This window comes from Penicillium maclennaniae, assembly GCF_028827695.1.
Source record: "Penicillium maclennaniae strain IBT 15551 chromosome Unknown utg000003l:1.0-5670915.0:1.0-5674809.0, whole genome shotgun sequence".
Lineage (NCBI taxonomy): Eukaryota > Fungi > Ascomycota > Eurotiomycetes > Eurotiales > Aspergillaceae > Penicillium > Penicillium maclennaniae.
In genome coordinates, this window is record NW_026623215.1 from 227377 (window position 1) to 241583 (window position 14207).

The 14207-nt window shown below is 51.9% G+C and overlaps 9 protein-coding genes across 9 annotated transcripts; 4 read left to right on the forward strand and 5 right to left on the reverse strand.

Moving 5' to 3' along the window:
- Nucleotides 1-1165: 1165 nt before the first annotated feature.
- N7477_002161 (uncharacterized protein) lies at nt 1166-2927 on the forward strand (the record flags this gene model as incomplete). Its single annotated transcript, XM_056963824.1, has 4 exons — nt 1166-1652; nt 1704-1836; nt 1890-2331; nt 2382-2927. 4 exons carry the CDS (start codon nt 1166-1168, stop codon nt 2925-2927), a joined length of 1608 nt encoding a protein of 535 aa, XP_056823777.1.
- A 121-nt stretch (nt 2928-3048) lies between these two features.
- On the reverse strand, nt 3049-3486 carry N7477_002162 (uncharacterized protein; the record flags this gene model as incomplete). The annotated part of the gene is made up of 2 exons (XM_056963825.1): nt 3049-3446; nt 3471-3486. 2 exons carry the CDS (start codon nt 3484-3486, stop codon nt 3049-3051), a joined length of 414 nt encoding a protein of 137 aa, XP_056823778.1.
- Nucleotides 3487-3545: 59 nt separating this feature from the next.
- N7477_002163 (T2 family ribonuclease) lies at nt 3546-4426 on the forward strand (the record flags this gene model as incomplete). The annotated part of the gene is made up of 3 exons (XM_056963826.1): nt 3546-3778; nt 3833-4127; nt 4181-4426. 3 exons carry the CDS (start codon nt 3546-3548, stop codon nt 4424-4426), a joined length of 774 nt encoding a protein of 257 aa, XP_056823779.1.
- A 656-nt stretch (nt 4427-5082) lies between these two features.
- Nucleotides 5083-6173, reverse strand: swc5 (putative Swr1p complex component (Swc5); the record flags this gene model as incomplete). The annotated part of the gene is made up of 2 exons (XM_056963827.1): nt 5083-5764; nt 5830-6173. The coding sequence occupies 2 exons, from the start codon at nt 6171-6173 to the stop codon at nt 5083-5085; spliced, it is 1026 nt and encodes a 341-aa protein (XP_056823780.1).
- A 668-nt stretch (nt 6174-6841) lies between these two features.
- N7477_002165 (uncharacterized protein) lies at nt 6842-7609 on the reverse strand (the record flags this gene model as incomplete). Its single annotated transcript, XM_056963828.1, has 2 exons — nt 6842-7231; nt 7292-7609. 2 exons carry the CDS (start codon nt 7607-7609, stop codon nt 6842-6844), a joined length of 708 nt encoding a protein of 235 aa, XP_056823781.1.
- Nucleotides 7610-8747: 1138 nt separating this feature from the next.
- Nucleotides 8748-10406, reverse strand: N7477_002166 (uncharacterized protein; the record flags this gene model as incomplete). The annotated part of the gene is made up of 6 exons (XM_056963829.1): nt 8748-8804; nt 8865-8951; nt 8998-9168; nt 9222-9485; nt 9538-10316; nt 10364-10406. 6 exons carry the CDS (start codon nt 10404-10406, stop codon nt 8748-8750), a joined length of 1401 nt encoding a protein of 466 aa, XP_056823782.1.
- Nucleotides 10407-10786: 380 nt separating this feature from the next.
- Nucleotides 10787-11968, forward strand: N7477_002167 (dihydroorotase; the record flags this gene model as incomplete). Its single annotated transcript, XM_056963830.1, has 3 exons — nt 10787-10841; nt 10898-10977; nt 11033-11968. 3 exons carry the CDS (start codon nt 10787-10789, stop codon nt 11966-11968), a joined length of 1071 nt encoding a protein of 356 aa, XP_056823783.1.
- Nucleotides 11969-12039: 71 nt separating this feature from the next.
- On the reverse strand, nt 12040-13167 carry N7477_002168 (MIND complex subunit MTW1; the record flags this gene model as incomplete). The annotated part of the gene is made up of 3 exons (XM_056963831.1): nt 12040-12636; nt 12691-13017; nt 13114-13167. The coding sequence occupies 3 exons, from the start codon at nt 13165-13167 to the stop codon at nt 12040-12042; spliced, it is 978 nt and encodes a 325-aa protein (XP_056823784.1).
- Nucleotides 13168-13707: 540 nt separating this feature from the next.
- Nucleotides 13708-14181, forward strand: N7477_002169 (uncharacterized protein; the record flags this gene model as incomplete). Its single annotated transcript, XM_056963832.1, has 1 exon — nt 13708-14181. One exon carries the CDS (start codon nt 13708-13710, stop codon nt 14179-14181), a length of 474 nt encoding a protein of 157 aa, XP_056823785.1.
- Nucleotides 14182-14207: the final 26 nt, after the last annotated feature.

Here is a 14207-nt window from a genome sequence, read left to right on the forward strand (position 1 = left end):
TAATCTACGTCATGACCGGGACTCTGTATACCGGACTACTTTGTAACATCTCGGCCGACGTGGAGACGAGACTGGAGGAGTGGAGACGGGACACGATCGCAGACAAGCTTCCTGTCCAGGGTCCACCGGGTTGAGTTGGCGATCGGCAATGGGGGCGACGGAGTGAGCGGGGGCTCAACATTGACAATCACGAATCGCACTCTCAAGCCTTCGATATGTGACTTGCCAGCCGCCTGTAATCAGCCGCTAGTTGACGCCCATGCCGTTCCACCCGTTAGACAGACGAGTGGTTGCTGAGCGACAAAAGCAAAGTACGTAGCAGAAACCCTCTTGAGGGACGCCACGTTTGGAGATTGAGGCGCGGACTTGGGGGCTGGCAAAGCCGGTCGGCTTTGCAAGGTCGTGAAAGGACGGGAGCACTGATGCTATGCGGATGTGGCCGTAGGGCTATTGGTAGAGATACTTCTCTGTGGTCAGAGCTTATCTCCAGGTGGATCTGGACGCTTATGGAACCAAGCTGAAGGATGCGATGTGACAGGTGTCAGAGGGTGCGTTGGTCTGAGAATGAGAGCGATGACGGAACTTGGTCGTTGCTCATATAGGGTCGAGAAAACATAAACATCATGCTGTCAATGGAGTTCCTCTCATTTGATGTTCCACAAACTCTGAATTTTCAAGATGAAGTGGTTCATAGATGTGATGCTCTCCCGAGGGTGGGGAGGGTGGAGAGCGGGTACCACGGGGGCTGATATCACCACTTAGCGCAGTGGAGAGGACGTTGCACCTACTCCCGCACCCGTGCACATCACAAGAGGCACACCTTGGGAGATTCTTGGAGCCTACGTCCAGTTGTTCAGGATTGTTCAGACGAGCAAACATGATTGTTGCCTAAAACAAAGAAACTAAGCCATTTAGCGCGCTTCTTATCGCCAAGAAATAAGCAGGGGAAAAAGCAGGGGAAAAAACCAAAGAAATACACCGATTTGCGGGCTCCGCACTCCGGGCGTTGGCACTTTGGGCCCGATAAGCTTCCCTTTAATAGTTCACGGCTTCTCGAAACATTCCGGGGTCCTTTGAGGGTGAGGCGAGGCGCCAACCCCCTGAACTCCTGGGAACCGCAGAATCCTCACGCCGCATTATTCCCTTCCTTCACCCATTAACCATCATGGTGGCTGCACATGGGGAAACCGAGCCATTGCTGGCGAACACCATCCGAGACGTGCGTGTGCCTCGTACTTCGAGGTCGAGAAAGCTGTTGGTGTTCCTCGTTTGCTCCGTCCTAATTCTCGCCGTGGATTTCGGCTTTTTCATGGCAGCGGCGCCTCAGACGGCCGTATTCGAGGAGATTATCTGTCGCAACCATGGCCTGCAGCCCCGTTCTTCCAACGGGACGAGTGGTGGGTTAGATCCGTGCAAATCGGAGTTGGTCCAGGGGGAATTAGCCCTCGTGTTGGGCTATAAAGATACGTTTGATACACTGCCAGGTCAGTTTGGGGCTCCAAGTGATGATTTCTTCGACGTAACAGCTGATGGTGTAGGGATCTTACTGTTGCTTCCTTTCGGCATCCTGTCCGATCGTTGGGGCCGCAAGCCCGTGCTATATCTGGCTTGCTTGGGACTCGTCTTGAGTGAGATGTGGGTGAGGACCGTCTGTAAGTGAAAGATCACTCTTGTCAACGCTCCAGCGGACCCTGACATTCTAGGTTACTTCTCGGACTATCTGCCTATTCGTATGATCTGGTTATCCGCTCTATGGCGGATGATTGGCGGCGGCGAGCAAGTAGCCACCAACACTTGTTTTGTCATGATTGCCGATATCTTTTCCGAGGAAGAAAGGTATAGCGCACCGTATGTGACCTGAGCTTCACTTTTGTCTGACTATCATGCAGATCAGGCGCTCTCTTCCGTCTGCAAGCCTGTGCACTGGCCGCAGAAATATTGGCCACTCCACTCAGCGCCTACTTGATGACATTTAATCCAGCCTTTCCTTATGTCTTGGGCTTGGTTATCATAGTTGTCGGATTTCTCCCCATCGTTCTTCTACCAGAGACGCTCGAAGATGCCAAGGCAACGAGATTGAGCCAGCTTCAGCCGAACTCCAACGCCGCTAATTCAGAGCCTGACATTGAGCCAACCGAAGTTTTGGACAAGGCCATGCTGCCGGAGCTCATACGCCAGATCCGCGAATTCATAGAGTCCACGCAATTCATCTGGCGTGACTTGAATGTTTCTCTGCTGGTCCTTACCATGTTCGTTTGGGCCGTGTCGCGCCAATCCACCAACCTGCTCCTTCAATATGCATCCAAGAAATTCCACTGGAGTATCGCACGGGTAGGGATTCCAACAACGCTGCCAAACGGTTTGTACTAACGCCTGGACAGGCTAGCCTTCTGATCTCATTGCGGGGAATCTTCCAGCTTGTCAATTTTCTTGTCCTAATGCCAACTCTGACCTTCCTCGCCGCCACATACTACAACCTGCACGGGAAACACCGAGATTACCGATTGAGTCAGGGCAGCGGCCTACTTTCGATCGTCGGCTTCGCCGCCATGGGCCTTGCCCCAGTCCCGGTTCTCCTGATCTGTGGCCTTGTCTTTCTGTCGCTAGGCTCGGCATTTTCCACCACGACCCGCAGTCTAGTCACGTCTCTTGTAGTACCCGACCACGTTGGGACATTGTACTCGGCCATTGGAATCTCACAGTCGGTCGGCACATTCATTGCCGGCCCCTTATTCGCCTATCTATTCAAGCTAGGGATGCATCTTGGCAATGCATGGATGGGGCTGCCGTTTCTGCAGGCGTCTCTTTTCTACGTGATCGCTACGGTCGCCGTGTGGCGAGTTCGAATAGGCCGATCTACTAGCGACGATGCAGAAGAGCCATTGGAATCGGAATCGATGTATACATCCGTCGATCTTCGACCTTAGATACTTTTAATAGCAAATTCAGGAATCCCCTTGACACCGAATTCGAATAGAAAGATAGAAGCCGATCGCGAAAACTACATTACCATAATAGGCGAGGCGGGGTAGTCTCAAACAACGCCGATCATTTCACGATGAATGATGCACGTTGGTTCGCTGGGCATGGGCGATCACTTCGAGTAATCTCCCGCGCTTCAAACCACTTCTGAACGTAGATCTGCAGGACTCGCTTGGATGCAACCTCAGGGCAACTTGCCTCTTCCCCCCTGACTGTCTTGTCTGGACTTCCGACGGTGTGTTTGAGGATCTCCGCATCCTTGTTAGAAGTGGACGGGCGATTGGGTCCCTTCAGGAATGCCAATCCCCCGGCTTCATCCATTTCACTCCACTTTTCCTCCACTCTTGTTCCATTTTGCTGCTTACTGGTTGATTCTTCTAGTGCACGGCGATATCCGATCTGGCCACCACGAATCGGAGGCCACTTATCAAGGCATGTGTTGCTATCAGCGGCGATCGGCGACCCTGACGAGATTCAAGTCGATGTACCTGCTTCAGGGTACATAATGCACCGAATGATGCCCCCGGCCTGTTCTACAATTCGAGTGATTATTTCGTTGCAACATGTTCTACTCAACTTCCGCGGGCGTACTGGCCCTAGTGACTGCACAGCTCTTCACCAGTGTCTCGGCCAACCTGAAGACCTGCACCAACAACAATACCCTGAGCTGTCATAGCTCCTCCAAGGCCCCAACCTGCTGCTACAACTATCCTGGGGGCGCCCTCCTCCAAACCCAATTCTGGGACACTAACCCGTCCACTGGGCCTTCCGACTCCTGGACCATCCACGGCCTGTGGTAAGTCCCTCACCCTCGATCACACACGACTTGCCACCTTCTAAGCATTGACAGGCCTGACAACTGCGATGGCACGTACCAATCCAACTGTGACTCGTCGCGAGCCTACACCAACATCACCGAGATTCTAAAGGAGCAGGGTCGCTCTTCTCTGCTGTCCTACATGGACGAGTACTGGGTTGACATTAACGGCGACAACGAGTCCTTCTGGGAGCACGAGTGGAGCAAACACGGCACCTGTATCAACACAATTGATCCCACCTGCTACACTAACTACTCGGCGCAGGAGGAAGTCGGTGATTTCTTCGAGAAAGTAGTGGACTTGTTCAAGTCTCTGGACACATACCAGGTATGTCAACCTTTCTGTATCTTCAGAACAGGAGAATTGACCAGAATGAACAGGCCCTCGCTGCGGCAGGAATCACCCCTTCAAGCTCCAAGACCTACACTTTGAGCGCCATCGAGGCCGCCCTGAGTAAGCTGCACGGTGGCTCGCAGGCCTACGTCGGCTGCGAAAGCGGTTCTTTGAACGAGGTTTGGTACTTCTTCAATGTCCGTGGCAATGCCATTGATGGCCTGTATGAGGCGACTGCACCACGCAAGTCTTCTCCCATCTCCCTGACTTGGGCACAGCTGACTGTTCCATAGTTTCCAAGTCGAGCTGCCCCAGCACTGGCATCAAGTATGCGCCCAAGACCGACTAAATCGGACTCGAGCTATTTTAAGACTTTGGTTCTAGGATGAGGACGAGTGCTCTCTGTCGAATTTAGGGACCTCTTCGCTGTACATAGGCCTATGAGTCGATTCTAGTGTGAGCATACTTTAGAATAGGAGACAGATGCTTTCGCTCTTCTCAGTAGGGTATCTGATTGTTTGAGAAGTAAACAAGATAGTAGTACAAGGCTAGGCAACGCCCAGCAAATATGAGAAGCATGCGGGAAAAGACGCCCGCATCTCGCTAGTGGTACGTTTCAGCCATTATAGAGAAAATATCCCAAGCATTCGGTAAAGTAAGAAACTCACCGACACTACCCGCGAGTTCGCACTATAGAGCGGCACAGATGCAGTGCCAAATAGCTTGCATGTCTGGATATTGACATCCGCATATTCCCGTCGGGCGTGCGCGATTCGCTGTTGGCCTGCTCAAAGTAGCACAAGGGCAAAAGACCCGGACACAGGGTCCTCGCAATACGACCCTGTGTGCAGAAAGTGTGCCGATCAGTCGGACAGCCTCTTAAAATGACCGGGTTTCAAGATAAAGCTCGATAGCGTCGAGGATGAAGAGATAGAGACTGAACAGATGTTCACATGCCCTTGAGCCGTGCCTGGCGTGCCTCTTCGTCTCTCTTTGCATCCACACGACCCAGGAAGTCCATACGACCAATATACCCCTCCTTTGCCTTGGATGCGGTGCGAAGTTCGTCTTTGATACCGGCCTCATCCACATATTGCGCCCAGTCGAGACGGGATTTTTCCACAGTATTGATTTTGGGTCCACTTGCGTCCTTGTCTGCCTCCACGACCTGCTTCTCCCAGTTCTTTTTGATTGTGCCGGTCGGATTGGGATCGAATCGGGAGATCTTGCGTAGCGGGCGACGCAGGTTGCGGCTTGGGATGCCGTCCACTTCAGTGAGCTCGACGTTCTCCCCCGATGATAGAAACACCTTGGCTTCGGCGGAGTCTTTGGGAACAGTCTTCTCTTCTGTTATCATCTCGCCGGCAAATTTGTAGGTCCGCTTAATCTTGATCATCTGCTGCTCGTATTGGCCATGGCGCGCATTATCGTGCGGTTTTGGAGGCCTCGGGTCCTCGGTGCTCGTTTTCGCAGGTTCTGGAGCCGGGGTAATTTCCTGCTGCGCCTGCGCCTGCGGTTGCGATGGCGTGAGGCCCATTTGGCTTTCGGGAGCATTCATTTGCTCCCAGAGGGAGTCCACATCGATAGTCGCGCCGTCGATTTTCGCCAGCGGTTTGCGCTGCTCTTCCTGTCTGCGAGTGAATGAACGTCAGTTCTGGGACTGAGGACACGGAACCGTGATATCATAAAATCTAACATTTGCGCCTTCATCGCGCGTGTTCGCACGAAACCACCGGCTCCCCCTTCATCATCGTCCAGGTCGAGGTCATCTTCGTCATCTTTGCCCTTCTTTCCCTTCCTCTTCCTTCGTTTGTCGCGCGCCTTGCGAATGGTGATTTCATCGCCTGAGTCTAGCTCCTCGTCGAGTATCTCGGCTTTCTTATCAGTCTTGCGCTTCTTCTTGGCGGGTTCGACAGTCTCGTTGTCGGAATCCGACAAATCAGAGTCGTCCTCAGCACCATCCAGCTGGAAATCTTCATCTTCGGCCGATTCATAGAGTTCATTATCCATTTCAACAGAATTAACCTGGTCGGCGGGCATCTTGCAAGTTATGATGGCACAGATAAAGAAGTCAAAGAAGTCAAGAAGCAGAAGCAGGAAGCGCGTAAAGATACAATTCTGCCGCAGGCGGTGCTGATAAGGATTATGTAACTATTCACACGCTAGAATAATGACAAGATGATCATCGATTGAGCGACCTTTAAGAATATGAGGAATTGGCATTCTTCACGATAAATATCCAACGTCCACTCAGGATTCATATCCGTCATTGAGGATGTCTGCAATGGTCACCGGCGAGCTCAACGCGGTGGCAAAACTCGCCCGGTCTTTTCTACTCCCAGGGCCAGAGTTCCTATACATCCCCAAATAAGACACAGTCCTTTCATCAGATAAGATCATCGAAAGGAGGCCTTGTGTTCTAGTCGAATACGGCGAGAATTGAAGGCCAGGTTTACGCAATCTCCTATTTATTTTCAATGACAAAGATCGGCTTAGAGAAGCATCCCATGGAATCTATCTCCCTGACAGGAGATAAAATAACCCGAGCCACCAGACTCACGTTTCAACGATCAAACTATTGCCAGACTTTCTTTCATCTATGCCCAGCATGGGATCCTAATACAATTTGACAGGTCAAATCAACATGCACCACTATGCCTCAACGTATAATCCGCATATTCTCATTTATAATTCAACCCTCGTAAAGTCTAGTTCTGATGAACCTGCTTGGTAGCAATTTCCAACTTCTCAAGCTGGAACTCCTGCTCGCGACGACGCGAGACATCTTTCTGGAAATAGGAGCCCAGGGCAGCACCGACTCCCATGACAATCTCCAGTCCCAACAGGACACAGAGAAGGGCAAATCCAGCCCGGGAATTGTGGCAGTCCCTTGTAAAGTGGACCGGAATCGTAGTGCTGCTGGTATTGTTCTTCCACTTGCAGGTCCAGCTGTGCAGGGTTTCGTTCTCGGTGAAGCCAACTGGGTAAGTTGAGGACGGAAGGTAGATAGTGAAGAGCAGACCGATCAGGGCTGTGATAAATCCAGCGATAGCGGATGTGGACGCACAGGTATTCAGGATCTGGATCCGCGAGTGGGGCTACATAGAGGTGTTAATAGATCCGACTCGGCATCAACGTATACCTGAGAGAGAACGCACGGAAGGAAGCAGAGCCGTGACGACGTAGATCAAGTTGAGGACCGCGATAACACAGCCACACGACATGGCCGCGATCATAGGGCGAAGATCGAAATTGAGGGGCCAAAGGGCGAGACCGGCACTTGCCCATTTGGCCGTAGATGTGTAATGTTGGAAAGGCACTGCCTCGCATGCGATAGTTGCGACAGCAATGGTAAAAATCACAGAAGCTAGGCTGAGCCGGCCGAGATGAATGGCGCGGCTGCGCTTGAGGAAAGCCGACTCCTGCATATCGGAGGAATGGGCCTGAGACCCAGCAGTGGATGAACCCGAGCTCATGATGGAGTGGAGAGGATAATGAAAGACCGTAGATTATGTGATAGTGGAGAGAGATCTGGGACCTTGCCGGCAAGGCTGTTTTGAAAGTAGAAAGAAAGTCGGGCCCTCGCCAGGGGGTGTAGAAGACAGGTTGATCCTTGCAAAGAACGGCGTTGAGGCAAAGATATAGGTCCTCTGGTCTCAGGTATCCCGGGGAGGCCAGCGAGTTATGTACCCTGCCTCGCACAAGGACTGACGTTCCATTGCAGATGGATATGTTAGCGAGTGGCTCGTCACAAAGTGCTCAACTCGCGTGGGCGCGTAGCCGGTATAGTGGAGGAAAAGGTCTCAGTACGACACCCCCCCTCGTCAGTCTATTGATTCGCCCGATAAAAGGGAATTGGAATTCGAGGAGTCCGAGGGCTGCCTCGCCACCATTGGTCGTGTAGATGTGTGGGTTGACCCATGGTTTGGACCATGTTCTGGGTGGGCGCCTGTAGATTTGGCAGGAGAAGCACCAGAGAGCGCTAAGGATAGCTAATATTAGATGGAGCAAATGATGATCGTCACTGACTAGCGTCGATCTAATTATCTGATTTGTGGTCCTCTCAAGCCATTGAATCAGGGTCTGGGTGATGGCGGGTGCTGATAGGCCGAGGCGAAGCGCCGGGGGATTGCGCCTTTCGAGCCACGGCGGTTATAGCTGATGAGTCTCACCTTCGCCAGGGATGCTGTAGTGCCTGCATTAATGGAGATCGAGACCCTGATAATCTCAAGAAGATAAAATTCTAAGAATTACGGTATGCGGGCTAAAATAATGCACTTTTAAGCACCGGCTGGTTTATCTACGGCCTCGGAGGCGCCTTTACGCCTCGCTTGAAAAAGAATTGGGATGTGGCTTCATCACTGAACGTCCATTTCCAATCAGAGATGTGCACAGAAAGCCAGATGGTTGAAGAAGGTTTCAAATTAAGTGAGAAGCATAGTGATAAATGAGCGCCGATTTCCCAAAGGGGGCAATGTTGAATGCTCCAAGGTCTAGCTGAAATCGTAGTTGGAATAGGAACCATGTTGGATGTAATCAACAACGGAACGCAAAAACACGAAAAGACAAGCCAAGTGTATTTCAACTGCCGGCTTGCAAATCTTCAACTAGACCTCAGTAGTCATCGCCGCGGCTGATAACTTCCTTGCTAGACTCTCCCAGCAAGATGGTCTGACAGAAAAGTAAGTACAATGGTTTTCACGTGGGTACAGAGATAGGAAAGGAACATACATGCTCAAATTGTGCCGAGTATGACCCCTCACTGTCCATCAGAGGAGGATAGATCTCGACGATCCCTTGGGAGGCAAGGTTGTTAATCTGCACAATCAGCACTAGTCCGAGTCTGACTTGAGAATATACTTACACCCGCCAAATAACTCCCTAGTGGGATACCAAGGCGATCAAGGTACCGACGACAAAAGACAAGCGAGCCAAAATGGTCATTGATAGTCTTATTGACTGACCTGGCCATGGCAAGAGGCGAGACGATATTCTTCGGCGCAAGTGGGTCTTTGCCGTACCCATAGACTCCGGGCTGAAACAAGTCAGTTCTTTTCCTAAATGCAGTAAGACAGGGGCTTGACACACTCCATCCATCAAACGACCCCGCCCGGTAGTACCGAACGTTTCGATGGCGAAGACTTCCCCCTCTTCCATCTTGGTCTGGTCCTTGTTCTTCACAAAGGGAATGGACTTGCCACCATGAATCTGATATTGCTTGATATCATGTCCGCTAAGTTCTCGAACTGCTTTTACGGGGAAAGTTTTGGCCCCGATTTCTACTTCGTAACTTTCCATTGCCTCCTGAATAGCAGCGCTGATATCGCAGATACGGACGTCGACTCCAGCATTCTAAGTGAGACGTTAGTGTGATCCATCAATCGAGAAATGGGCTTCTAGTCACCTTGATCCCGGTATTGGTTGCATCCTTCACTGCAGCAAGCAGGTTGTCATAGGTCGGATCCCATGACATAGTGAAGGCGCTATCGACAATCCAACCGTTGATATGGACGCCGAAGTCAACCTTCATCACATCGGTCGACTTCAAGACAACTTCCTTCTGGCCAGGATTAGGCGTGTAATGCGCCACACAGTTATTCAGGGAGAGTCCCGTAGGAAAACCCATTCCTGAAACAAGCCCGCTTCCAGGTTCAAGTCCCTGATTATCGAGCAGCGCTCTCACGCCATCTTCGATGTTCACGGCAATTTCTGTGAGGGTTGAACCGGGCCGAGCAGTCTCCTGTGTATATTTTCGGACCTGGCGATGAATCTCCGCTGCTTTGCGATAGTTGTTCAAGAATTTGTCGTCGTGAATTTGACGACGCGACTCGTATCGGTCTTCCTCGGCAGTCGTGCGGGCGGTGTTTTCGACCACTGATCCATACTCCTGAATCTCTCCGCTTGAGTATTGGCCTAGAGGGAAGATCCGGTCGAGAGGGATTCTTGGTGGCGACGTCTGTTGAACAGCTGAGGCCTTCTTTTTAGACTTCTTTCGCTTCTTCTTGGTAGAAGCGGCCGTAGAGTGCGGGTTTAGCGATACTTTGACTTCGCCAGCCGTATGGTCTCCGTCGGCATCTTCTCCCCCATCGTCATCTCCCAGACTACCATCTCCATCCCGGGAGAGATGAATTCCACGTGGTTCGCCGCCGACGCCGTTGGCATTGATTGAGCCGGACGGGTCATCTGCAAAGGGTAAGCGCAAGTTACGGCGGCGAAAGCTTAGTACGTACTGCCATTGGTATGGCTCTCGTGTTCAGGAGTCTTTGATCCCATTTCAACATCAAGCAGTAAGTTTTGTATACAGGATGTACTTTGTAAAGAAGAGGTGACGGAAAAGCAGTGTTTTCTCACGCGATCAAGGCGGTGTGCTTTATCTAGTGCTTATTTAGAACTTCTTTGATTCGGTTTTGGTTAGGTGACCGTCTTGGCATCGAAATGCCCTCTTCATATATTTCGGGTTAAGCTCAATTCAAGGCGACACGCTCTTGCAGGAACCTCAATTGAGAGCTCCATCTATAGATCTGTAGATCGACAGGACGTACGCGGGGAATCCGGCCGGGATATCCCCCACCGCCTGGCAGAAAGAAAAACCGTGGCGGGGCAGTCTTGGACTTCTTCAATTGCTTCAATAAATTCCATATACCCTAGACACCATGCCTTTGTCACATCTGCAGGGAGTCAAGCTCCCGGCTTCGGCCGATTTCCATGGTACGTCCGCGGTAACAGCTCGAAGACAGCAGAGAATGGCTCACTAACCGGAACAGTCCATCTTCGCGATGGCCCGATGATGGACCTGGTGACGCCCACTATTCGCCAGGGCGGCGTGAACACGGTATTTGTCATGGTAAGAAGATTGAAATAGACATCAATGCTCAGCTTTGTAACATGGTATCGCACAGCCCAACCTGGTCCCGCCTCTCACGACCGTCGACCGAGCCCTGGACTACCAGAAGCGCTTGCAGGCCATTGAGCCTAACGTGAACTACCTCATGTCGCTGTATCTGCACGAGTCGATTACTCCAGAGACAATCATTGACGCGAAGAAGCGCGGAATCACCGGTGTCAAGAGCTACCCGGCTGGTGTGACCACCAACTCGAGCTCGGGTGTCATTGACTACTCGTTGTTCTACCCGGTCTTCGCTGAGATGGAGCGCCAGAACATGATTCTGAACTTGCACGGCGAAATTCCCTCCAAGGGTGATGTCACGGTCCTTTCGGCCGAGGAGCGATTCCTTCCCACACTCCTGGAGCTCCACGCTCGATTCCCCAAGCTCCGTATCATCTTGGAACACTGCACCACCGCTGCCGCTATTGAGGCTGTGAAGAAGTGCGGTCCCACTGTTGCGGGTACCATCACTGCCCACCACTTGTCCATCATCATCGACTCGTGGGCTGGGGATCCCTTCTGTTTCTGCAAGCCCGTGGCCAAGACCCCCGCTGACCGCGATGCTTTGCTCAGGGCTGCAGCCTCCGGCAACCCCAAGTTCTTCTTTGGCTCAGACAGCGCCCCTCACCCGGCGGCCTCCAAGCGCGGTGGCGAGAAGATCGCTGCTGGGGTATTCACCCAGCCGTACACCACTCAGGTCGTGCTTGATTCTTTTGAACAGGCTATCGAGAACGGCGTCCTTAAGGACGAGGATATCACACCGGAGATCGTCGCAGGCTTCATGAGCAAGTTCGGACGGGCCTTCTATGAGATCGGTGAGGAGCAGAAGGAATTCATCACCCTCGAGAAGAAGGGCGAGAAGATCGTCGAGATTCTCAAGTCAGACCAGATCGATGTTGTTCCCTTCCGCAAGACCCAGGACACATGGAGTGTGACTTGGTCTTCATAGATTCCCAGTTTCAATGCAAATAAAAAGTTCAAGCCCTGTAAGACTGTTCACTTTCAAACCGGTGCATGGGCCTAAGAGAGTTTGGGTTCCTGTGTCAACATCTTGGTCACGTTTTCAAGCGCATGTGCCTCGGAGATTTCGATGCGACGACCTGCTACGACTGGGTTTCCATCATCACTCATCGCAAGCTGTCCAGCCCGTTCAAGGTGAAGTCTGATACGACTCTCAATATAAGCCTTCCGTTCATCACGCTTCGATTTGGCCTCCATTGCCTTCCCAGAGCCTTGCAGACTAGCCAACTTAGGTCGCAGGCCCTGCAGCGTTACCTGTAGCGCAGGAAGTTGCGAAAGGATGAAAGCCGTATTCGTCGTCAGGGGTGTATGTCGGACGTTGGCACCAGCATCCACGCCAACGCGAAGCTGACGCGCAGCCGGGCTAGATGTCAAGAAGGAGAGATCCAGCGGTCCCGCGGCCTTGGTCTCTGCGCTCTCTAGTTTGGCGGTCTCCACGGTCGACAGTATGGACTTTAGCTGAGATATAACCGCATTATTTCTGGCGCATTCATCTTTCAGCGATCGGTTGAGTTTGCGGGTTTCGAGCAGCTTCTCGCGCTGCGCGAGGATGGTATCGGGAGTGGGTGAGTTCGGCGAGGGGGTGAACGAGAGATCCTATGAAATGAAATTTTAGCCAATGGATTTCGTCGGGCGACCATTTTCACACACCTGGTAATGCTTGAGTCTAACCCACGGGAGCAGGTCTTCGGGTACAGTGAGAATGTTTCTCAGCACGTAAATTTCAAACTTGTCGAATGCCTTGTCGACATTGGCTTCCAGGAGTGTCTCCAATTGGTGCAAACCATTTTCCAACTCTAGCTTTGCTTCTGGGTAGAGAACATTGCCATCTTCGTCGGTTTCGGGAATAGTAGAACCGTTGTTGGCGTGCGCGAAGCCTAAGCGCTCGGGTGGAGTGGCGATTAAACTAGTCTCCAGGCCGGAGATAGCCTGATATATCAAATTGTTGATCGAATTGATAATATCATCTATGAGAGACTGGGACAGGTCAGTCGACTTGTCAACTCTAGCACGCATGCATCACGCGCAACGAGGGGCACAACGGACGTGTTGGGCCCGGACTCAAACACGTACCAGCGGGGTGTAGCTAAAGTGCTCAGTGAGCAAAGAAGTCGTCGCATCGTTCATGGCGAAATCGAAGCGCAGAGACCTGGCGGATCGAAGATGGAGGGACGCGTGGGAGAAGGAAAAGACGCGCGGGATGGGAACAGACCGCCTTTACCCTCGCCTTCAATTGGCGACAGACATGCAACATTCCTGCAGTCAAAGGTTCAATTCATTGGAGAATTGAAATTAGCAATCTTGTTTTGCGTTGACCTTACTGCACAGGTGCCTGATGGGTCGTGCAAAGGTTTCAAAACTGGCCAAAACATCCACATCGTCGGTCCCAGACGTAGCATGTCCCGGATAGAACTGGATGGCATCAAATAGGATTCGAGGCTAATATGCATCTCAGACGACCCGTCAGATCCATTTCAGACCAGACGCCGAGTCTACAGCTTGGTCCTACTGCTGGCGCGAAGCTGACTTGAAAAGCCTGGGCATCTGCCGTATAGAGCTTGCTGACTTCCATGGTTCTCTTGAGTCCCCCTGATATCGTTCCTGTCAATACATCGATTATGCTGAGCCTTTCTATTCAATCATTCGACTGAACCCTCCTAGATCGCGATGGCGCACCCAGCTCCACTTCGAGTCTTAGCAATAGTCTCGCAACGAAGTTCCCTATTTGCCACAGCTCGCGACAGCCCCGAGGAACTGATTCCGTTAGCCACTCGGCTGCTCAGAAGGAATTCCTTCCTGAGAATGTCCGACCCCAAAGATACAAGACTGCTTGCCGTCCAAAAATGGAGAACTCGCATCTTCCTCGTCTTTGACATCGCCAACACCGACTACGACGCAAGGCAGGGACATCTCCCTGAACACAATCAACTCCCCGTGGTCGTCACACACTTCAGCAAGAAAAAGAGCGCATATGCGGCCAATCAATGGGTAGCACGGAGGGTCAACCATGATATCGCGATGCTTCACAATGCCAACGGTTTCAACTCTGTGCCGCCGTTCATAGAGGACCACAGCCTGGGCAAACCCCCTGCATATCACAGTCCTCGAGACATCTCCATGTTACGGGTCACGTACATCTAAAGGGCAGGTCGAATGAATCATCGTGC